General features: G+C 46.4%; 1 protein-coding gene across 1 annotated transcript in view; it reads left to right on the top strand.

The window, feature by feature from the left end:
- The window catches only part of C8A (complement C8 alpha chain), a 58,175-nt gene that overhangs the window by 31,317 nt on the left and 2,747 nt on the right, over window positions 1–24,111 (top strand). Inside the window, exons 8-10 of the mRNA XM_010958366.3 lie at window positions 16,583–16,714; window positions 17,866–18,023; window positions 22,453–22,675. Of these exons, the coding sequence (XP_010956668.2) occupies window positions 16,583–16,714; window positions 17,866–18,023; window positions 22,453–22,675 (513 nt within the window). The remainder of the gene's footprint in view (window positions 1–16,582; window positions 16,715–17,865; window positions 18,024–22,452; window positions 22,676–24,111) is intronic.

Genomic DNA, 24,111 nt, shown 5'->3' with positions numbered 1-24,111 from the left:
GGATGTTGGGGAGGTGACGTTAGACTTCAATGGGATCCTAGACTTTCCTCAAGGGCTGCTGATAGCTTCCTACCTTCTACAGGAAATCAGTATGGCTTTGGGCTTGAATTTCTGGATTTAGAATTTTTTTCACCTTCATCTCTTGTTTGGAGCTCCTATTATTTGTCGTTGTATAAAGATACGACAGAGAGAATAGTGCATGCACCCTTCGGCTTCTTTGGAGCCTGGCCCCATCACAGAGCTGATAATTTACCTAGGGCCGGTCAAGCACTTCAGTGACACTGTTCTGTTCATGAGTGTTTCCCACCTCCTTTTGCACGTGCTGTGCCGTCAGCCTCCAAAGCTCTTCCCCGTCTTGCCAACCTGACAGATTTTAACTCATCCTTCTGAACTTTGTACAGGCACCCCCACCTCTGTGAAACCCACCTTGACATCCCTCTGCCCATTCTTCCATAGTTTTGTTTGTTCAGACGTGCCTTCATCAGTCATGCTCATTGAGTTTGTATTATGTGCCAGGTGAACAAAATTAATAAATTAGCAGACAATCTAGTGGAGGACACTAAATAAGCAGCCCCAAACCCAGAGGTCATGCTTGCTTCTCCTTTATGTCCTGCCCTGCATGAGCGAGATCTGTCATCTTTACTTCTAAAGCGTATGTGGTATCTGCCCCCCTTACCTCTGTTACCATCTGACTAATGCAAACCACCATTATCTCTCATCTGGCCACTGCTGGAGACTTCTCCTTTTTCCCTTTCTTGGCTTTTCCCTTCCTTTCTTTTTTCTTTCTTCCTATTCTTTCCTTACTGTTGTCATCACTGTTGTTCTGTTAACACTCGAACACACCAAGCTTATGTAGCCTGCAGTCTTGGTACAAGCTGTTCTCTGTCTGGGCTCCCTTCCCTCTAACGTCTGCAGAGCTGTATTCTAATCAGTCAGATCTCAACTTACCTTTTCAGAAAGGCCTTTTCTGGACATGTTGGAAGTCCCTCCCTGTTACAGCACCCTATTTGAATTCTCAGAACATCACTGGATATTCAATAATTACCACATTCATATGCTCATTTGCTTATTGTCAGTCTCTTCTTTCTAACATACATGTTCCCTGAGTGCAGGGACTTTGTGTGCTTAGTTCATTTCCTAAACCAGTACCTGGCACATAGTAGGGGCTTAATAACTTTTGTTGAGTGAGTGAAGGGAGAAATATATAATTGCAGACTGTGACAAGAGCCATAGAGAAAATGAATGGGCTGTAGAAGCAGAATAATGGCGGGAGGAGAGGGGAGATGTCCATGTGGTTTAGGATTATTGGGGAAGTCTCTTAAGGAGATGAAATCCAAACTGAGACAAGGTCTAAGAGATAAGGAGACTCCAGAGCTGCGAGGGGAGGTGTCCTGGGCAGAGTGGACGGCCTGGTGTGTGTTGTGAGGACTGAAGGAAGGACTGTGAGGCTGAAGCCAGTGGCGAAGGGGAGGACAGTGGGAGCTGAGGCTGGGAGAAGCCTCAGAAGGTCTTGCTGGCCGAGGTGAGAAGCATGGACCATGCCTGCGGTGAAAGGGGAAGCCCTGCAGGGCCATCAGCAGGGAGGCGGGGAGCGTGGACACGGGGAGGGCACCTGGAACCCTCTTGCTGATGCCCAGGTGAGGAGTAAGGAATGGAGATGAACGACTATGAGAGATTCGGGATTTATTCTGAAAGTAGAATGTAGACCATCTGCAGATGGTCCAGGTGTGAATTGTGAGGTGAAAATACTGTTTCTTCTAAATTATATCCCTACTGTACACACACACACACACACACACACACACATACACATCAGGGTGAGAAGAACACAGTGAGTTTGCTCGGGAGGGCCAGCTTCCTGGGAGAGATGCCTCCAGGCATTTGGAAATATGGCAGGGATTTCGGAGCCAAGAGAAGAATCCAAAATATATATATAACTTGTAAATTCATACTCTCTATGAACTGTAATGACACCTATTTGTCTCTTCTACTAGACAGTGAACTAGACCCCCTTTATCGGCTCAGGTAGGCAGGTCCTGACACATTTGACTCAGCTTCTGTGTCTCTCAAAATGCAACATGAAATTGAGTTTTTCGGTTAAAGAATCTTAAGTAGGTCTGATAGAATCCTTCTATCAGGATGCTGTAATGGAAACCATGCATGGAATAGAAAGTAAACTAATAGTCCTCAAGGCTCTGAAGGTTCATGATTCTACAGCTTTGGCCATACTGAAAGGGCACTATGAAGACCTTACAGAAATTGACTTCTACTGATGCTCCGTTTGTGAAGGAAGCCAGTAGCATTCTGCGGCCCCATAAGAGCCAGCAGGCGGTGTGGTCATGAAAACTGTTCTTTTTCACAAAGAAATCACTGCTTTTCATGTAGGTCCTGCCATTTAAAAGCCATACTTCGCATCTCTGAGTCTGTTTTCCCACAACTAACGTATGAATAATAAACAACTTCAAAAGGCTAGCATGAGAATAAACCAAGATAACACTTCTAAAAAGTGCTGTAATGAATAAAGCACACTCTAAACAGTAGTTACTATTATGGACTAGTTTCAGGTGGGCTCAGTAAGTAGCAGAATCATTTGATCAATGTCTGTGGACCGAAGCCACGTGCCGGTGACATGGTAGCAAGGAATCCAAACACTGGAGTCAGACACATCTGGTGGGGATGTTGGTTCTACCATTTAGTAGTGGCATGACCTGGATCAGGGTATTTCATTTCTCTGAACCTTAGTTTTTCCCAAGACCCAAATAGGAATGATAGCATGGCTTTGTTTGTTGGAGGATAATTCCAAATACATCTTGCATGATAAGTGTGTAAGTCGATTATGTTTTTCCCTTAATGCAGGATATTGAGTGTAGCTTAGTATTTGAAAATACAGGTTCTGTCATTTACTAGCTGTGTGATTACTGGCAGATTATTTAATCATTTTAATTCTCAATTTCCTCACCTGTTAAGCCGGTGAGATTAATGGCATTTAACTCATTGAGTAACTGTGAGGAGGAAGCGAACTTATCCACAGAAAATATTTAGTGTCATGCTCGGACTCCAATAAGCAATTGCTAAAAAGGTTCTAACTTACACTGCTTGGATTCAAATCTTATCTCCACCGCTTATCAACCATGTGACCCTTAAGCAAACGAACCTCTTCATTCCTCAGTTTCCTGTTCTTCTAAATGAGACAATGGCGGTAGATACTTCATAGGACTGTTATGAATATGAAATGAAACAGTCCCTGGGATCAGGTGCCCAGCACCGGGCATACAGTAAGAATTTAAAAGTGTTACCTATTATTGCTGCACCCTGTTGGTGTTATTACCACCACGTGTTTATTATTCCCAGATTTCCAGTTATTAGCGCTATAATATAACTATCCTCTCCTCTGTAAAGTAAGGACAAGAAGACAACCTGTCTCACAGGGCTCTGCCATCAGCCAGCTCCGAAACACTGCTCAAATGGAAGGGAAATCATTATCACTGCGTCCAGCCTTCAGTGGCCAACGTTTCTGCTGCAGAATTGGAGCCGCAGCAATCATGCCTCCTCCCCCGCTTGCCCATTTTTTAAGTCAAGGTCATTCATTTCTGTCCTGAGAGCTTCACCAGTTTGGGAGGGGCTGCTTCTCCCATTTATCAAGGTCACTTTGAATTCTCATCACTATCTTTCAAAGTGTTAACAACTCTGCCCAAATCAGTGCCTGCATTCCATCATTCCTCTCCCTGATGGATGTCAGGCCACAATGACCCTGGAAAAGGCTCTTCCAGTGAGAGGGCAATACATTCAGCCATCATTGATCATCACCCTCCAGCTAGGGTCCTTGGACCAACTGGTCTACCACCTAACACACTGTAGAAAAAGCCACAGGGACTTGTAAGTATAATGTCAATTATAGTTCTGCATTCTCTTCCTCTATCTTCCTTCCCTCTATTTATTCATTCCTTTTAGCTTTTCATTCAACAGATACTAAGCACACATAACATGGTAAGCCCTGTCTACATACCAACATGGGTCTCTTATCTTATGTAGAAGGTAATGCGATTTCTCTGTTGTAATCATCTGTATATAGTCAGGGATGACTTATTACATGGACAACCAAACTGGTTACCACCTAAAATGAATAACTTATTTTTCTACTCACTGTACTTAGAGTTAGCTGAAATATTTGGTTCTGATAAAATATATTTGCATATAACAACTCCTAATGTTGGCAAAATATAATCATTCACTTCTGGTATTCACGAGGGTCTTCATATTAGCTTAGGAGAATTTGTATTATTATTTTTCCCAATTTTATAGAGAAAAACTTGAAGTCCAAAGAGCCCAAGTAAATGGCTCAACATGATTCAGCTGTATAGTTGTGTCTTGTCCAAGTATTTAGCACCCTCCACCTCCATTTCCCCATACTTCTGTCATTCATTCTGATACTATATTCCAGGGGCTTAGACTCTAGCAGTGCTGGTAAGACAGCCAAAATTTACTGAGCATTTCACTATGTGGCAGACACTGAGTCAGGCAATTTAAATGCACTATCTCATTTAATCCTCAGGAAAGACCTGGCAAGAGGCTATTATAATCCCCAATTTACAAATGAAGAACTGAAGTTCAGTGATGTTAACTAAACTTGTGCAAGGTCAAGGTCACGTGGTCATTATGGGTGGAGCCTGCGGTCAATTTGCAAAACTGTGATGTTAACCAACACGCTGTAAATATCTCAGAGACAGCTTACCTAGGATTTTTCCTAGGCTTTTTCGAACTGCAGGCCACAACCCATTAACAGATTATAAAAGAACTTTAGTGGGTCATGACCAGCATTTAACCACATGAAATAGAATACCCCAGGATGGAAAGCTTCAGAGAGCATCACACAAAGTATGGTTAAGTGTTGCGTAAGTATGTGGGTGGGCTGGACCATGGTATAAAACGTACTGCTTACATTTCGGGGTTGTAAAAAATCGTTAGAAACACTGTCTTAACCCAGTGGGCTCCACTGACTGCAGACAAGTATCTAACCACTTTAAATAAAGGAAGAATCATCAGTAGTCATAATGAAGGCATTAGGAAGTGTATTAGTTGGGGTTCTCCAGGCTGGCATGTTTACATCTATGTAACGATACTTCTTGTAAGAAATTGGCTCACAGAATTATGGAGCCTGACAGGTCCCAAGATCTGCAGTTGGCAAGCGGTGGGCCAAGGGCAATTGACAGTTCAGTTCCCATCTGAGTTCAAAGGCCTGAGAACCAGGGCAGCTGATGGTGTAGTCCCAGTCTGAGAGCTAGCAGGCTTGAGACCCAGAAAGAACTGATGTTTGAGTCCAAAGGCAAGAAAAAAGCCAAATTTCCCCTCAAGATGGTCAGGCAGGAAGACTCCTCCCTCACTTGGGGGGGGGGGGTCAGCCTTTTTGTCTATTCTGCACTTCTACTGATTGAACAAAGCCCACCCACCACCAGGGAGGACAATCTGCTTTGCTCAGTCTACCAATTTTAACACTGATCACATCCAAAGACACCCTCAAAGAAACACCCAGAACAACGTTTGACCAGATATCTGGACACTCTTGGCTTTATCAAATTGAGACACAGAATTAACTGCACAGCAAGGTGGACAAGGGGGAAAGCTAGAGGTAGATGTAAGTAATAACTGCCAAGTGGGTGTGTGAAGTCTCCTATGATGAAACAGTTTATCCAAATGGAAACGAGCAAGCATTCGCTGAGTTCCAACTCTGCGGCAGGGCACATGCGGAGGCGATACATGCGTCTCCCCCCATTTACACTCTGGGCAATGCTTTGAGCTGTGTTTTACGGCTGTACTTACTTTACAAATGAGGAAAATCAGGCACTGAAAGAGAAAATGACCCATCCAAGGGGACACCACTGGCTAGACGCAGAGCGGGGTGAAATGCGGATTTCTAATTCCCAGTTCAATGCTTCTTGTGATACCCTTGGGTATTTATTTATCTTCCTTTTTAAAAATATTTAACTGCTTATGATAGCTTTGAAAGTGGTTAAAGCAGGTTTAAAAAAAATCTCTAAGGGAGTCTCCACTCCTAGGGCAGTACTGGGTCAGGTTGACCCCGATTGGACACTGCAACAGAGAACTGTTAAAGGTTAAACTGACCAGCTTGTGATGGTCTGTTCTGAAGCTTAGGTGCATTCACAGAGCTGGGAACAACCACAGTGTGCTGGCACCCACAGCCCGCAAAGAGGTGGACCTTAAAGGCCGGAAGGCCAGAAAAAGTATGTAAGTCAACAATGGCAGGGGGTTTTAATAGCAAATTCTATCAAGACCACTGAGTTGAGAACTGTGAAACCAGATATGGACTCAGCCAGAAAGTACTGTGATCAATTAATCATGTCTGTCAGAGGCAGAGGCGGACCCACGGTAGAGCCTCAGTTTCCTTCCAACTGGGCTAATTTGGAATCCAAGCCCACCAATGCTGTGCCTGCAGAGTCAGGAGTGGTTCCTAAAGGGTCTGAGGTGGAAATGAGGGCCCCTGGGTTATGTATTTTCTATTCCTTTACTAGAATGAGACAAAGGCAGCCCCGATGATTAAGCTGTCTATGGAAAGTAACTGCGATGAGATGGACATATAATTTCCATCCCTCAATTTTTTTCAAATGTTCCAGAACATTTATGTATTACTGCTGTTGATGGCTTATAACTTCCTTTCAGGAAGGTTCTGAGTGGAGCATTCTCCCTTCTTATCCAAAGTAGGAGGCAGGAAGCACTCAATTTCGGAGGAAAATCCTTCTCATATTCTGATCTCCATCCATCCATCCACTCATCTAGTAAATACTCACAGAGAACCCATGATTTCTGGGGACTCAGGGGTGAAACACACAGATCTGTGCTCTGGAGAAACGTGTAGTCAGTTGGGGGCTATGAATAATACAGTGTGATAAATACTTGAACAGAAATAAATACAGCAGACGCACAAAGGAGGGAGCAACCCAACCTTTCTGCCCCTCCCATTTCCTAGACTCTAGATACCTTCAAACGTGATCTTCTGAGGTTGGTTAGGAGGAGTAGGAGCTTGCCTGGTGGACAATGGGGCCAGAGATTTCTAAGAGGAGGGAGCTGCATGGGTGTGGCTGAAGACACAAGTGGGTAAGGGTGAGTAGTGGGAGGTAAGTGTCCAGATTCACCCAAAGGCCAGACTCTTGGTGGAGGGCTTGCCTCTGAGGCCAGGGTGCATAAATGAGAACAATCCTGTGGCTGGGTTATGGCAGGAAGAGTACCGATGTCTAGTAACCTGAAGTGGAGTCAGTGTTGGCCTCCTAGCGGCCACAGAGAGGTTGACAAGCTGCAGAATGGCAAGCTGCTGGAGCTATGCAAAGGTGGACATTGAGACAGGAGGGGCCCTGCCACCAGACAGGATGGCTGGCATCAAGGGAGCGTGCGTGGGCCCCACTCAGCCCTCCAGCCCACTGCTCACCATTGGGCGACGTTATATGAGCTACTTGCTGGTGCCTTGACTTAATCATACTCACTTTCTCCTTGGTGCTGTCCCTTCTACCTGGAACTCTGCTCCCCTCCCCCTCTCTCCTTCCCCTGGCTACTGCTTACTCACCCTTAGCCTCTGCTTAGGTAGGATTTTCCAGGCGGTCCTCCTGCCTGCCCAGTTCTGGGTTGGGAGCCTGTCTTAGGTACTTCAGTGCACCCAGGACGTGGCTCTCTGTATGACATTACTGCAATGCCTGTTTGCACAGTGCATCTTGTGCATGATGCGTCTCTGGAGCTTTGCCCTAGGCTGAGGCTGGCTCACAGTAGAGGCTCAGGGTCTTTTCAGCAGGGGTGGTTCAGAATCGAAACTCTTGGATGCCTGGCATTCTCCAGAGCTTTTCTCACACGCTGCAGAGTCGGGGGTGGACTCCTAAAGAATCTGAGCTGGACTGAACAGTGGGGAGGGTGTGGTGGGCAGGAACCTGACTGCGAAGGGTCTGAGATCCACGGCTAAGTCGTCTGGTCCAAAAGGTCTTTTACCGTGTCCGCTAACCAACCAAGCACCCTGAACAGACAGGCACCAGATTCTAACATGTGCCAGGCTTTATCCCCAGTTACCATGACAACCAGGCTTCACGGTGATGGATGGTATTGATTGACTGACAGACTCCTGGTGTCTTGGCTCTGTCCCTACCTCCCTTAAGTCATTTGCATACACATGGATCATAGGCTCTCAGCACCATCCTCCTGATTTTGTCCTGATTTCTGTCTTTCCACCTCTAACACTGAAAACAGCCTCAGCCTGAAAGGAGAACAAAGTGTGATGATGTCAAAATTACTCCCAGGGCCACCTCTGACACCCTCTCCCACAACTGACATAATGTGGCAAGGAGAAAATGGGCTTTGGACATAGACCTCGGTTCAGTCCTAGTTCTACTATTTCCTCATTCCATCATTTGGGGCAAATGACTTAAACTATCTCAGCCTTGATTTGCTCATCTCTAAAATGGGAATAACTGTGCCTGCTGTGGAGTCATTTGTGACTATTAAGTGTGATATGGATTTTAACACATGGAAAATCTTTGCCTAGCATAGAGGGTGGATGTCCCCTCCATCTTCCTCACTCACTCCCTCTGAGTCTACAGTACAGCTTATACTGTTGAGAAGTTGGCGAAGAAAAGTGGTGTTCACAAGCCCCTCAATTTCCCCCATTCTCTGATTTTCCAGTTCAGTATCAGGAACCTGATCTATGTATGTGGCAGCATTTCCAGCAGCAGTAATAGTAGTAATACTTGACCATTACTGCTAATTCCGAGCCAGGCACCACGGGAAGCACTGTACGTGGCATGGATTATTAACTCATTTAACCCTCTGCACAACCCTATGAGGTAGACAGTGTTAAAATCCCCACCTTACAGATGGGAAGACCGTGGCATTGAGAGGCTCAGCCAGTAAGTGGGCATGGTCAAATGCCAGCTCTGGCTGTCTCCATCTCAGAGCCTGGCCCTCAGCTACACTGCCTCTTGTCAGGACCCGAATCATCTAGCAGGGCTGAGTCCCTGAAGATAGCCCTTATCCAGCAGGCAGAGACCTGAGACTGCTGTCCCAACATGGCTCACTGGGAGCATAGGTTCTTCTTTCTGGGCTGCTTTGTAGAATGAGGCAGTCATGGAATGAGGGGCTTGGTCAGGCCACGCCTGCTCATGCCACGTGATGACCTGCAGAGTAACATTGGTTTGATGAGATGGTGCGTGCACCGAGTTTGCATACAGCACACCTTGCATCACACCTGGATTCTCGGGCTTGTTAGTCATGGAACTTTGGGCAAGTTACCTAACAATCGTAGCGACAACTAACAAGATTTGCTAACATTTAAGTGTACCAGACACTGTATTTAGAGATTCATGTATAGAAAGTATTTCCATCCCCATTTTCTGAGTTTTGTTTATTTGTTTGTTTGTTTTTCAGGAGGGGTAATTAGGTTGGTTTGTTTATTTAAGTGGAGGTACTGGGGATTGAACCCAGGACCTCTTGCATGCATGCACTCTACCATTGAGCTATAGCCTTCCCCATCCCCATTTTCAAATGGGGAAAATGAGGTATTAAGCCGTTCAGTAACTTACCCCAAACCACACTACTAGTGAAGGGTAGAACCCTGACACCTGAGTTCCCACTGTTAACCACGCCAGTGACTCCCTTTTCTAACCCCTGTGAGCCTGTGAAATGAGCAAATCCTCCTGGCCCCCTAAGATTGCTGTGAACGAGATAACATAGATGAAAGAGCTTCATAAAACAGCAAGTCGATCAGGCGTGAGATATTACACAGATGTGACTGGTGTTGTCAACCAAAAGATCTGTGACTCCCAACACGTTTTAGAGGTGTTGTCTAGATAGGCTGGAATCAGCCTGTCCCTGAGTACTTCTGGGGGCTTGTCACGTGCCAGGCTCCGTCCCAAGCCTTGTAAACCCAAGAGATGACTTTATAAGTTTGCAGGATCATTGGAAGAACAGACCAAGAAATAGACAATTACCACAGTGTGCTAACTACTCAGCTGGAGGGATGCAGAGGGACACCACGAGGGACACAGATACAGGGCCCCTGGGAGTGAGAGAATGCTCTCTACAGTTGACTGGGAGAAGTGCAGTGAAGGAGGTAGGGGACTTTCAGAGGGAATAGCACATGCAAAGGCACAGAGGTACTTGTACTATGATTCTCAGGTGACTAGGGGAGAAGCAGGCATTTTCATGGATTAACAGAAGCACAGAGCAGGGAGGTAAATTAGCCAACAGCTCTCAGCTTATATGGCCACAGACTTAACCATCATCTTTCCCAGTGTTAATGGCATGAAACAGACCATATGATTCTTCCTTTCCCTTCTGAGGCTGTCTTTGGGGGCAACCAACGTAGGAAAGCAACAGAGCACGGAGATCACAGCAACCTGAACGGCATTTGTTTGTTGCCGAGAGATAAATAATGCATTACACCTGCTGTTCTCCACCTGATGCTTTTAATCTGAGGAGTGACAGAGACTTGCAGATTCTGGCATCTCAGAAGTCAAGCTGCCTGGTTCTGCCTCGGAGCTCCACTGATGCAGCATCTCAGTGCAGACCGTGAGGACAGCTCTCACAGCTGCACAATGGTCAAGACCAGGCGGAAAACAAGCAGTAGACTTGATGGTCAGATACATGTCCCCTGGGCTCCCGCCCTGCCAGACAGGCACAACAGCAGCTCCTCTTGGGACCAGACCAGAGTGGGAGGGAACCCAAGGATCTCCCAGTCCTTCCTTGACTAACCTGCATCTCCTTTTCCACTCTTAAGTTCAGATCAGGTTGGCCTTTCTGAGCAGACTCTCGCTGCTAGGGACACAAGGACTCACACGGTCTCCCTCTGCTCTCAACGTCCTCCTCGCTTTGTCTGGCTGATCCCTACTCATCCTTTCATACTTGGCTCCAGTTCCCTTCCACTGAGCCCTTAAGGAAGACTGCCCTGGCCTTGCTGCCTGCTTTCAAAGTCCTCATCCTACAGTACCAGAATTGGCTGTTAACCCGTCCACGCCTCCACACCTGACTATAAGCTCACCAGGAGCAAACACTCTCCCGAGTCCTCTATTTCCCAAATGCCTGGCACACAGTAAGACATCATAACATACACATGTACCCAAGTTATCCCAAATGTTCCTCAGGTGTTCTGGTGTGTTCTTAAAGCTTCAGAATCTTGGCTTTTGAGGAGATCTTAAAAGACCACTCGTCCATTCTTCAAGCCCTTCTACTCACAGGCAAACAGCCAGCTGCTGCTTGGTGCTCTCCAGATTTGGGGAGCTCACTGCCTCCTGAAACAACCCATATCCCCTTGGCCTCGGATCACGGCGGCAATTTACTTTATGAGGCTAAGCCTGTCTCCCTGTAGCATCTGCCCCTTCAGTCCTAGTTCTTGTGATCGCACAAACAAGCCTAATTGCTCTTCCTCAAGGCAACCCTCTGGGAAGCTGAAGCTAGTTCTGGCCTCTCTTATTCAGGTAAACATCCCCACCCCGCAAACATTCCCCAAAGAATACAGCTTTGAATTTCTTGACTCTTGTGCTTCTTATTCTCCAATCATTCCCTGTTTTTTCCCGTCCTTTTTTAGTTTTACCTTTATTGAGGTGAGAACACTTAACATTTGATCCAGTCTTTTAACAGGTGTTTACGACCACACTGCAGAATTCTTCATTCTTGGGGCCATGCTGGGCAGCAGACCTCCGGAACTAAGGCATCCTGCGTAGCTGAAGCTTTATGCCCGTCACCAGCAAGTCATCCTCCCCTCCCCCAATCCTCAGCAACTGCCATTCTGTGCTCGGCCTTCACGGCTCTGATCACTTTACATACCTCACGTTAAGTGGAATCACGCAGTACTTGTCCTCTGGGACCGGTTTATGTCACTTAGCATCAGGTCCTCTAGGTTCATCCATGTCGTTGCATATGGCAGGACTTCCTTCTTTTCAAAGGCTGAATAATGTCCAGTGAATGTCCTGTTTTCTTATTTCCTTTGAAAAGTGTGGCTCCCAGAACTTGGCCCCAGGCTCCGGGTTTCTCTAACCTGCATAGAGAGAGCGAGGTTATCCCCTTTTACTTCGCTGAGTATAATTTTCACCTGGCTTCATCGCCCTATCGAGCTGGAAGTTATCTAAGACTCTCCGGCCTTTTCTCTTATTCTCCTGCTAAGCTATGTCCATTCTTCACTGTGCTCATGCAATTGGCGTTTTGTCCCAGGACAGGATGTTACAACTTTCCCAAGTGAGCCTCATTTTGCTGGGCTTGGTCTGTGTATCCATCAGCCTTGGGAGGGCTGCTTGGATCCTCACTCTCTCCCTGGTTTCTTCCTCTGGGTAGATACAGTGAGCCTGGCTGCTCAGGCCACCTCCAGGGCATTGACTGAGACAGAGAGGAGGCCAGTGCTCCCTGACAGGCTACCAGCGGTCCTCTGGAGGACCATGGCACTCAGCATCTAATCCCCAGTGCACTGTGCAGGCTTCATCTGGGATACTTGTTTAAAACAGAGATGGCTGGTGACTCAGAAATACAGACTCAGAACTGACAGAGGTGGGGCCCAGGAACTTGTATTTTTCATAAGCACTCCAGATGATCTCAGTACGTAGCCAGGTTAGGCAAACATCAACTCCAGTTTTCTAGGTTCAAAAGCCTAAAACACAAGCCAGTTTGATCTGATCCAAAGCTGACATCTAAGGGGTCAGCCTGACGGGACGGGGTGAAGCCCGGGCAGAGCACCGCCTGGTCCTCTCGTCTGTCCCCCACGCCCCTCCCCTCCGGCCCCCACAAGGGCTGCACAGTTGCCCCAGACCTTTTATCCGTTCCTCCCTGTCGGCCTAGCGAGGCTGAAGAGGGATCCGAGGAGGCGAGCTGCCCAACTGGAAAAATGAGCGAGGAGCCAACATAATGTGCTGAGGAACCGACGTGGAGCAAAACAGCACCTCACTGCAGTACAAGCGGGTGGCACGCGCACTCAGGTGTCCGCACTTGTCCTTTTATTATGCCCGCGCATGCGTATTGTTCACAATGCTGACTCATGCTATTAGCGCATGCGTACATCTACTTCTTCCCTCACACACATGCAAGTTATTTTGAACTTTGACCTGTGTCCCACAACCTCCTCGCTTAAGACTACCAGCACTCTCCTTACCGCCTCCTCCTCTCTTTGTGTCTGTCTCTCTGGTTCTGTGTCTCTGGCGCCATATTTGACCTCCTCCGCCCCCACCCCAGCTTACTGGTCTTGGTTTCTCACGGCTGCTCTGCAGATGGCTCTGATCTGGAAGCCCCCATTGCTTCTGGGGAGAGACTCCTCCTCTAGCCCTGGTATATTGAAACGAGCAACTCTCGGGATCTAAATGAGTCGTCATTGAATATATTGCCCACACCTGCTAGCTTCTCAAGGCTAGGACCTTACTTACTCAGATTCGTATTATATTCATATTAGTTTTATTCTCACAGTGTCCACCTTGTTCAACACACAGTGTGCTGGGGACGGTGGGGTAGTAGGTGCTTACTAAATTTCTCAGCAGAATTTAGTCTGATGCCATCACCAGAATGAGTGAAAGGACCACTAATTCTTCTGAGCAAGGCAGTCTTGATTCTGAATCTCAGTTCCACTGTTTTTTTTAACTCCTTTTTAAAAAAATTTATTTTTTTTGTTACTGAAGTATGGTCCGTTTACAACGTTGTGTCAATTTCTGGTGTACAGCATTATGTTTCAGTTATACATATACATCTATATATCCCACTATTCTTTTTAGCTGTGTGGCCTTAGGCAAGATAATTAGTCTTTATGAACCGAGGGCATCTTAACTAAACATGAGAAGTGTGGGGTAGGTGTCTAAGGGCACCTTTTGCCCTCGTGTTGTGTGGTTCTTAAGTCACAGACCTCCCCTTACTGGCTGGTACCCTACTCCAGAGTCCTCGGGAGGCAATTCTTTGCAGTCCAATAGTGCTGCTCAAAACAAGCTGGAGTTCCGTCCTCCCAGTCACGCATGCAGGCTGTCAGCAGACCCTTCACCAGCACAGTCACTCCACAGGCATCCTCCAGACCCGTTAATCAGCTCATCCCTTCACTCTAATTCGGCAGCACTCCACCACTCACCTAAGTAATCACTCTGGCGTCTGCCCATGAATTCCTTTCATCCACTTCTGTTTATCACTGTTGAAGCATTTTTTAATCAAAACAATTAAATATGCTAAATCTTCCTCAATTAGTAATGCATTAAAAATGAAAAGTACTTGAACGGAAATGGCAGAAGCAGCCCTGTGCTTGGTGCTGAATGCTGGTGCTTAAAGCATCACTTCCCCCAGGCCCTCTCAGCTCAGAGCTATCCAGGGACTGCTGTGCAAAGAGTCGCAGAGGCTGCGGGCCAAGAGGGGCCATGGGGAGCAGCAAGTCCAGCCCCTTCTCCGCACAGATGGGTAACTGAGGCCCCATGAGATCATAGGCCTTTTCTAAGCTCATACACAATGTCAGAGACTGGGATTTGTTTTGTTTTACTTCTAAAAAAAATAAAATGTGCATATATTTAAAGTATACAGCATGCTGCTTTGATACATACATATACACACACAAAGTGAAATGATAATTATGGTCAAGGTAATGAGCATATCTCCTCACACAGTTAGCTCTGTGTGTGTAATGAGAGCACCTGAAATCTACTCTCTTTGCAAATTTCTGGTATTCAACTGCAATTTAATTTGGGGTGGGGAATTAGATTTATTTATTTATTTATTTATTTATTTAATTTATTTATTTAATGGAGGTACTGGGGACTGAACCCAGGACCTCGTGCATGCTAAGCACGAGCTCTACCACTGAGCTATACTCTCTCACCTGCAAATTTCCAGGATTCAATACAATATTATGAACTATAGTCACCAGGCTGTATGTTAGATCTCTACGTTTACCCATCCTACTGAACTGCAACTTTGTGCCCTCTCGGCAGCATCTCCCCGTCTCCCCCACCTCCCTGCCCCGGGAGCCACTGTCTTACTCTCTGCTTCTATACGTTAGACTTTTTTAGAGCTCATATACAAAATCATGCAGCTTTTTTTTCTTTTTGTATATGGCTTGTTTCACTTAATGTCCTCTAGTTTCACTCATGTTGTCACCAATGGCAGAATCTCTTTATGTTTTAAGGCTAAATAATTATATATATGGTATATATACGGTATATACATATATATACACATATTGTATCTATATATAGGTATATAGATAATAATTTCCTTATCCATTCATCGGAGTGACTGGGGTTTGTATTCAGGATTCCTGACTTCTACGGTTCTTTCCATCAGGAGCCCTTACCTAAGGACTCTTGGCATTCATGTAGTCACTCTTTTTTTTTTCATTCACTGATCATTTATTCTGAAAATCGTTACTGAACTCCTCCCCTATGGTAGGCACCGTGTCACTATGCTGACAAGAGGGTGGTGAATAAGATGCAAGTCCTTGACCTCAAAGAGTCTGCAGTTTAATGGGGATGCAGGGAAGTAAACTTGCTGCTCGGTACACCCTTGAAAATACTGAATCTAATCCTTAGCTTAATTGAATGACAACTTAAATTGTTTTTCTTCTGTGGTTGCCAGAATAATACACTGACTGGTAATAATTATTGTACAGTTGCAGTTAAACTTAATGATGTTTAGCAAATGCAAACTCCAATTCACAATCTTCAGAAGACTTTAGCTACAGAGGAAGTCAAACGCTGTAGCAATGGTCAATATTTTGCTCTGGTCCACTGTTCTAGACTTATCTTGCCAACTGACCAAGGGTTGGAAACCCAGCTCTTTTCACTTACAGGCTGTGGGATCAGGGCAAAATGATATTACTGCTTTGAGAATTATGTTCCTCATCTGCAAAAGGCAGATTCCTCAGCGGCTCCTCATATGTCAGCAAATACAGAGACAGCTAATGTGGGACTCACAGTTCTTACGGGATCAGAAGTCAAGCAGCCTCTCCGTGGATCTCTCCATCTGCATCTTCTCAGAGCACACTGGCCTCTCTGGGGTGCAAAGAGGACCTGCGAAATAGGATTGGGACAAAGATGATCTTTCAGGTCCAAACAAAGCACACTGGTAGCTCTGAAGACAGACGGACATGTTCTGCTCCAGAAATGCTTCCTGGAGTAGATGATATTTGAATTGGAGCTTGAGTAGCCTTTGGAAAGATGGTGAAGAGAGAGAGAGAGAGAGAAGGGGACAACGTGCAAACTGCCAAGTGAAGAATAGTGTCAAACATGGGCCAGGCCCTGTCAGGCATTGGGGTATGTGGAGATGGATGAGATAGGATCACTGTCTCAGGGAGGCTCAGTGGAGAATGTGCAAAGGAGAGGAAACAAGCACTTTTGACCAACTAGTGTGTGCCATACTTATGCCTTCTCAGTTCAGGAATATTTGGTTTGGAACCATCCAGAAGACAACACTGAAATTGGGTTTAAAGAATTGGGATTTTTAACCCAGATCTCTTAGGCTGCACCATTGAAGGTAGCTTTTATTACTACTTTGAGCTAATGAGCTGTGAGCTCCTACCATGAGCTGGCTGGGCCACATTAACTGTCTTTCAGTGTCTCAGCGTTCTGTGTTTCTCTGCTCCCTGCTGCAGGTGTTACTAGCGAAGATATCACTACATGCTTTGGACTCTCCGTTGGCCTCGAACATGAATACAAACAGATAACACAAATTGGAGGACGTTTATCAGGAGACCACTGTACAAAACATGGAGGTGGCAAAATTGGCAAGTATTTGGTCACAGGTCTCCCAAAAAGAGAAGCCCGAGTTTCCCTTGGACACACAATCACAGCACGTACACTGTTTCTCCCCCTCAACTGATTCCATCTCAGTTATCAGTCACACTGCGTACCTGCTGAGTACACCAAACCAGTGACCTGCAGTGGCCCTGGTTTGAACTCCCCATGGGCTGAGGTCACCTTAGAAACACTGGATTTCGTATGGTGCATCCTCCTAGGTTATAAGCACTAGACAAAGATCCAAGTAGGAAATGGGATGAAAGGAGTGTGCAGACAGAGCCTGGAACGTTGACTGCTGACATGAAGGCCCATCAGGTACAGACGAGAGGGAGGAAATGAGTTTGCTGAGAGGGGAGGTGATTCCCAAGTCCACGATCAAAGAGTAATGATTAGAGAAGGATTGTACAAGAATATTTTGTGGCATTTCCTGAACAGGTCACTATGAATGTTCATGTATTCATTCATTCATTCATTCAACATGTATTGAGTATTTTCCTTCCCAGGTGGGAGACACAGAGGATGCAGGGATGATGACAGTATAGTGGATGAGTTGATAAGGTTCAAGTTACTCCCATGGCTTCAGGCTACTGAGGTGTCAGGGCCCTAAGGCAAATCCCTCTTCTCCCCAGTGCCCTTCCCTCTTCTCTCCATTTACCTGCCAAGATTGATCCGCTTCTCTAGACAACTCACCTTTCTTTCTGTCCGCTTCCCCACCCTCACTGTAGCTCTGACCAGGTCTTTCTCTGCACTGCTACTGAGTTGCGTAGAGAAATCTGTCAGAGCACCTACAAAATTTGATTGCCACTATTTGGCATACAGCAGGCACTAAGTAAACATCTGATGTACAGATGAATAAATAAATGGATGAATCATCATCCATTCTCCCATCTTCTCCCTCCTCCACACTGGGCTGGGCTGTCTTCCCAGTGTCTGTGCTAATCCGGAGGATGGATCTGTTTCTAAGTCCTGGGCCTTCTTTTCTGCCTCACCCTGCTGGTTAATGGAGCCAGACAGAAGAATGGGAGACAGCTCTAAGGCCAGCACACAAACTGGGTTCCAAATCTCCTGAGTGGAGTGTGCCAACCAGACCTTTGGCTTTGGGGGAAACGAGCTAACACGGTCACTCTCTCGATGGCAGACGGTGACGAGGAGACCAGGCTGGTGGAAGACATCATCTCCAGGGTGCGAGGTGGCAGTTCCGGCTGGGGTGGTGGCTTGACACAAAACCAGAGCCCCATCACATACCGTTCCTGGGGGAGGTCATTGAAGTACAATCCTGTTGTTATTGACTTTGAGGTAAGTCTTTTCGCAGTTGAAGAAACTCTACGTCCACGAGGAATGAAAGTGAAGCGGACCAGATCATTTCAATTTCTTATTATGAGCCTGTCAAAGAACAAGATTAAATGTAACGGCACGCTGAACTGGTGGCCTTCCCCACGCCTGACTACAGGGGTGCGTGACTCTAGACCCAGGCCCCAGGAGGGCTGGGATCACAAGTTTAATATCTGGTCAGTGCCTAGTTTTCCACTCACTGTCCCAGAATTTCTTCAGCCTTAGGCCACCTTCTAAAAAATCAGAACTCGCATTTATACATCAAAGACTTTAAAAATCACATCCGTTAAGTTGGAGGTTGACAAGCTTTTTCCGGAAAGGAGCAGATAGTAAATATTTTAGACTTTGGGGGCCATGCACCGTCCCTGTCATACAAGTTTGTCCTCTACATTTTTTTTTTTTTGCAACCTTCAAAAAAAGTAAGAATCATTCTTAGCCCAAAGGCCATACAAAAACCAGCTGTGAGCCGAGTGTGATCCCAAGCCATAACTGGCCACCCCGCTCTAAGTGATCTCATCACACTGAACCTCTGGCCCAGACACGATTCTCCCCACTGAAAAGCTTAGGAAACTGAGGCTCCAAGTACTCAGGTGAATTGTTTCAGGCCACAGAGCTCAGGTGGGGCAGTACCTGGAGCTTAGACCTTTGGCCCTCCTGTCCAGTTCTCACGTCCCTTTCTCTGAGCATCTTCCTGGAAGCCATGCTTCTTAACCACTGGGGGCCATGTTCTTCTCCAGGGGAGATCTGGCAGTGTCTGCAGGCATTGTTGGGAAGGTGCTATTGGCATCTAGTGGGCAGAGGCAGGGATGCTGCTCAACATCCCACGGTGCACAGGCCTGGCCTTGTGGCAAAGAAGTACCTGACCCCAGGGGTCAATGGTGCCAAACGTGAGAAAGCCTGCCTTAATTCTCTGACCCCACAGAGGAAGTGAAACTGCATTCGAGCTGCAAAGGCAGTGCATCATTCTACCAGGTGTCACGCTATTCTCTTCACATGCAAGGGCAGCCCCTTAGGAAAAGAGTTGGATTCTGGGCTTTTAAATATTGTTGTTTTGTTGCCCATTTTCCCCAGACTCTGGCTCATTTTCTACACATCTTTAAAATTCCAGGTGCGGCTACATTACTTCTGTTAAAATAAGTACCAACTGTTAAACCTAGAAGTCTGTTATAACACTGTTCTCTCTGAAGAAAGAGGTCAGATGGATTAACCCTGATTTCATTTCTTCTCCAATAAGTAAGGGACCATTTTCACGCACCTGTAATTCACATAGGGCCTGAAAATTGCTATCACTAAGCTATTAGTGATCTGGGCAAAAACTGTAAAATTTATATCAGGAGTAATATATAAACTTTCATGGGCAAGAGGTGGACTCTGTTTGCCTTGAACAAAACTTCCAAGGGGAAGACTGACATTCATGATTTGGAAAAGGGCAAATACTGTCTTTTGGGATGGAGAGCCTGGTTTGGGGGTGAGAATGACATAGTTTGGCTCATGGCCACTTTTTCGATGTGTGACCTTGGGGGGGTTACTTTATTTTCTGAGCCCCAGTTTCCCTGCTCTAGAACATGAAGGTAATAAAATATTTCATCACAAGGTTAGGGAGAGAGAAGTGAGTACTGAGTGTAGTGGAGGAAACAGGTTCATGGAGGTTAAGAAAGCTGGCCAAATCTCAGAGCCAGTAAACTGCACAGCCTGACTGCAGCCAAGTCTGGAGATGCCCCAGGAGAAGTCTGGATCTGGTGCATGAAGCTGCTGGCAGGTCACAGAGCAGGGGAGTGACGGAGCTAGAGTGTGCTTTGAAAAGGAAATCCAGAGATACAAAGGATAAAAGAGAGACAGACAGAAGACAGAGACAGACTATGGACACGAAGAGGAGGCCAGTGAGTGGGTTATTTGGAACCTGGTGCTCAGAGTGAAAACTGTGTCTTACTCACTTGGATACTTCTAGAAATCAGCAGTGCTGACTTATGTCAGGTACTGAGACCGAGTGGACATAGGAGTCACGCTATGTTATGTTCTCTCTCGTGTTTTGATGCTGTTATGTTATATATTGTGTGTTACATGTTATGTTACAGTGTGTTGATATATCACACTGCTTGCCTTCTCCAAATCTGTTCTCTCACTTATAAACTGGGAACCAGACGGTTGCCAGTATCTTTTCAATCTCTAACATTCTAAGAATGTTTTTCTCCATCGCTCTTCCCCCTTTAAGTCCCACCAGCCCTTCCCAAGGAGCACACCCTTTCCTCTTCCTGAGGGTTTGGGGAGGAGACATGAGAGATGGGAGTCTGGGTGCTGAGCCCCACTGGAAGGTCAAAGGGAAGCTGCCCAATGGTCCCGGCCTTCCCTGGGACTCAATCATCTTTAACCAGGGTGGCCCATTCCGCGCTGACTTCCTAACAATGGGGCCAAATTCCCTGGACTTCCAGTAATGGTCTTCTCCCCTTGGCCGGGGGCCCAGCCAGTCCTGACCTGAGCAGCCTGGTGACCTCAGCCACAGCCCCTGACCACAGGTCAGGGTTTGTTTGCCATGGCTCTTTCTGTACACATTTCCAGGAACCCCCCCCCCCGCCCCAGCAGGGCCAGCGCCCTTACTGACCTCTGATTCTCGAGAAGGGAGATTGCTCCAGCAGGGTTCAGTCCCACCTCTGGCTGGCTCTGTGACCTGGGCCGATCCCTCCCCTCTCAGGGCCTCAGGTTACACTCCTGTTAAATGAGAGATCTGGAAAAGAGGTTTTGTTTTATGATTACATGCTAAAATATATAGCTTTATGAGCGTGCTGAAGATAACCACATACAAGTGCAATTTCAAAAATACAGGTTTTTATCATCACATCTAATAAAAATTCTGTATCCTTCTTCCTCTTTGCAATGGTATCTCACAATCATTACTTCTTTAGATCCTCATATGAATGCTAAAAAGTGGGTTATTATTCCCATTTTATAGATAATGGGGCTCAGACTTCGAGAAGGGCTGGAAGGTGGGCAGCATTTATTTCCCTTTTCCTGTGTGAGAGGCCTCCCCTGCCTCTCAGCTTTAATCCTCAACACACACACCTGGAGTGTAGCACTCGAGTTCCCACTTTACAGATGAGGAAGGGAGGTTCCGTGGGTAACGTGACAGAGATCACACAGCTAGAGGTAGCAGAGCTGGCATGTGAAGCCAGGTTTTCTTTCTTTCTTGAATTGAAGTATAGTTGGTTTACCATGCTGTGTTAGTTTCTGGGGTACAGCACGGTGATTCAGTTATATATATACATGTATAGTCTTTTCCATATTCTTTTTCATTATAAATTATTATAAGATATTGAATATAGTTCCCTGTGCTGTACAGTATAAACTTGCTGTTTATCTGTTTTAGATATAATATTTAGTATCTGCAAATCCCGAAATTCCAGTTTATCCCTCCTCTCCCTTTCTCCCCTGGTAACCATAAGTTTGTTTTCTATGTCTGTGAGTCTGTTCCTGTTTTGTAAATAAGTTCATTTGTGTCATATTTTTAGATTCCACATATAAGTGACATCGTATGATGTTTGTCTCTCTGTCTCTGACTTACTTCACTTAGTATGCTAATCTCTAACTCCACCCATGGAAGCCAGATTTTCTAGCTTGAGATTCAGTGCTCTCTGTTACATCTGCTACTTCCCAACCGGGGGTGAACTTTGCTCCCCAGGCAACATCTGGCAATGTCAGGCAACAGTTTGGGTGTTCATGACTAGAAGGTGCTGGTGGCATGTAGTGGGCAGAGGCCAGAGATATTGCTAAACAGCTTACGGGGCACAGGCCAGCTGGAAATGCAGTGGTGCCGAGGCTGAGAAACCCTGGACCATAGTCCTGCCTAGAATGGGTTGCCGCAGAGGTAAAGGACTCCACCGCCTCCCCCGCCACGCACAGGCAGGCGAACACCACACTCACACCGTTAGGGAAGTGCCCAGCAATGGTAACGCACATGTCTGCCAAGGGCTTTATTAATTTCTGCATTGAAGGCTGACAGTAAGAAAAAAATAGAGACTCGCATACAGACGAATACTTCATATTCTTCCCACTTCCTAAAAATTCTGGAGTGTTCTGAGCTCTCATCCTTCCCTGAGACCCAGGGTCCACAGGTCTCAAAGTCAGGTAGGTCCACTCCAAATTTCAGAGTGGTCAATTGTGTGTCCTGAGCTGGTCACACAGACACTCTGAGCCTCCACATCTTCATCCACGGGCTGGGGAGTTTATCACCTGCTTCACAGAGTGGCTGCGAAGAGCCAATGAGGCAGGAGAAAAGTTGAGTGTTGGACTCTGCGCCTGGCACATAGCAGGCCTTCCAGAAGCTTGATGGTCAGTTCTTGGGCTCTGGGAAGCTGGACAAAGCCCAGGGAGGGGCCCTCTGTTCTTTGTGTGCCCACAGATGCAGCCCATCCATGAGATTCTGCGGCACACGAACCTGCGGTCCCTAGAGGCCAAGCGCCAGAACCTGCAGCAGGCCCTGGACCAGTACCTGATGGAATTCAACGCCTGCCGCTGCGGGCCCTGCTTCAACAATGGGGAGCCCGTCCTCGAAGGTACCGGCTGCAGGTGTCAGTGCCCCGAGGCTCACCAGGGCCTCGCCTGCGAACGACTGGAGTTACAGGGTAAGCCCTGCGCAGCCTCGCTCAGCTTCAAGCCTATCCCAGCCCAGAGGGGCCTCCGGGCTTCCCAGCCTCTCCGTCCCATGCCCTCTTGCCTTGTACTCTAGGAACCCACATTCTGAGCTTTATGGCTGACCCTCCACATATAACGGCTCTCTTGCTTTCTCCCTGCCATCGGGACCCTCTGTCAGATGAGTTTTTTACCAAAGTGTAGACGGACAACAGGATTCATTTCTGGAGGAATGTGTTAAGAGTCCCAGGGCCGCCCTAATAAATTACCCAAAGCTGGGTGGCCTAAAGCAATGGAAATGTACTGTCTCACATTTCTGGGAATAGACATCCCAAATTCAGGCACAGCAGCCAGGCTGATTTCCTCTGAAGGCTCTGAGAGAGAACCTGCTCTGTGCCTCTCTCTCAGCTTCTAGTGTCTGTCAGCAACCTCTGCTATTCCTTGGCTGGTAGACACACCACTCCAGTCTCTGTTTCTGCCTTCACATGGGGGGTTCTCCATGCTATGTCTCTGTCTCCTCCTCTTATGAGAATTCTAGTTGGTGGATTAGGACCTTCCCTAATCCAAAGGACATCATCTTAACCTGATTTCATCTGTAAGGATCCTATTTCCAAACAAGGTCACATTCACATGTTAACAGAGTTTGGACTTGAACATATATCTGTTTGGGGCACAACTCAACCCACTACAAGGGACAAGTCAGTTGTCCCAAGGAGTCATGACTGAACACAAGTTTACGAAATGTTTAATGTTTAAATATTTAACATATGCAGCTACAGCATGAACCAACTGACATTAGAAAAGAAGGTTCTCCAAGAAGGTTTAGAAATACATATCCCTTAAAGATGAAAAGGTCTAGGCATGGATGTGAATCCCAGGTATTTTGTTAACTTACTGAGTCTCTGGTTAATCACCTCTTTCTGGGGCTCACCTTCCTCATCTAAGTTTCCTCTGAGCTCCAAGAATCTCTCTGCATGTTCTGATCCTAAGTTCCCAGTTTTCCGTGCATACTTGGTACATGGACTGATGACAAAAAATATACGCTATTAAATCAATGTATATAAATTAATCTCAACTGCAAGGAAGAAAATGTAAAAGCAAAAAAAGCTAGATGGGTGTATCCACAAGACTACAGAAAACAAACTGCTGAGACACAGGGTAGATGGGATGGGAGCCTGGTTTTAAGATGAGGTGATGGTAGGCTATGATTTTCTCATTGGCGGAGTCATTCTCAATGGGACGCAGGATAGCACAGCTCCGGTGTCCAATAGGCCCTTGCGTCCCAGTGCTGTCAGTATTCACGTGGGTGGGCATCCCCTGTAAAGTGGGGGTGACATCAGTACCTGATCCCAGGTGGTGGTGGGGACTAAACTAGCTAACTCCCGCGGCAAGCTCGATTCTAGTAAGTAAAAGAGGAGAGAGCTTCACT

Source organism: Camelus bactrianus, chromosome 13, assembly GCF_048773025.1.
Source record: "Camelus bactrianus isolate YW-2024 breed Bactrian camel chromosome 13, ASM4877302v1, whole genome shotgun sequence".
In the NCBI taxonomy this organism is placed as follows: Eukaryota; Metazoa; Chordata; class Mammalia; order Artiodactyla; family Camelidae; genus Camelus; species Camelus bactrianus.
Note: the sequence above shows the minus strand (reverse complement) of the source record. Positions and strands in the feature narration are given on the sequence as shown.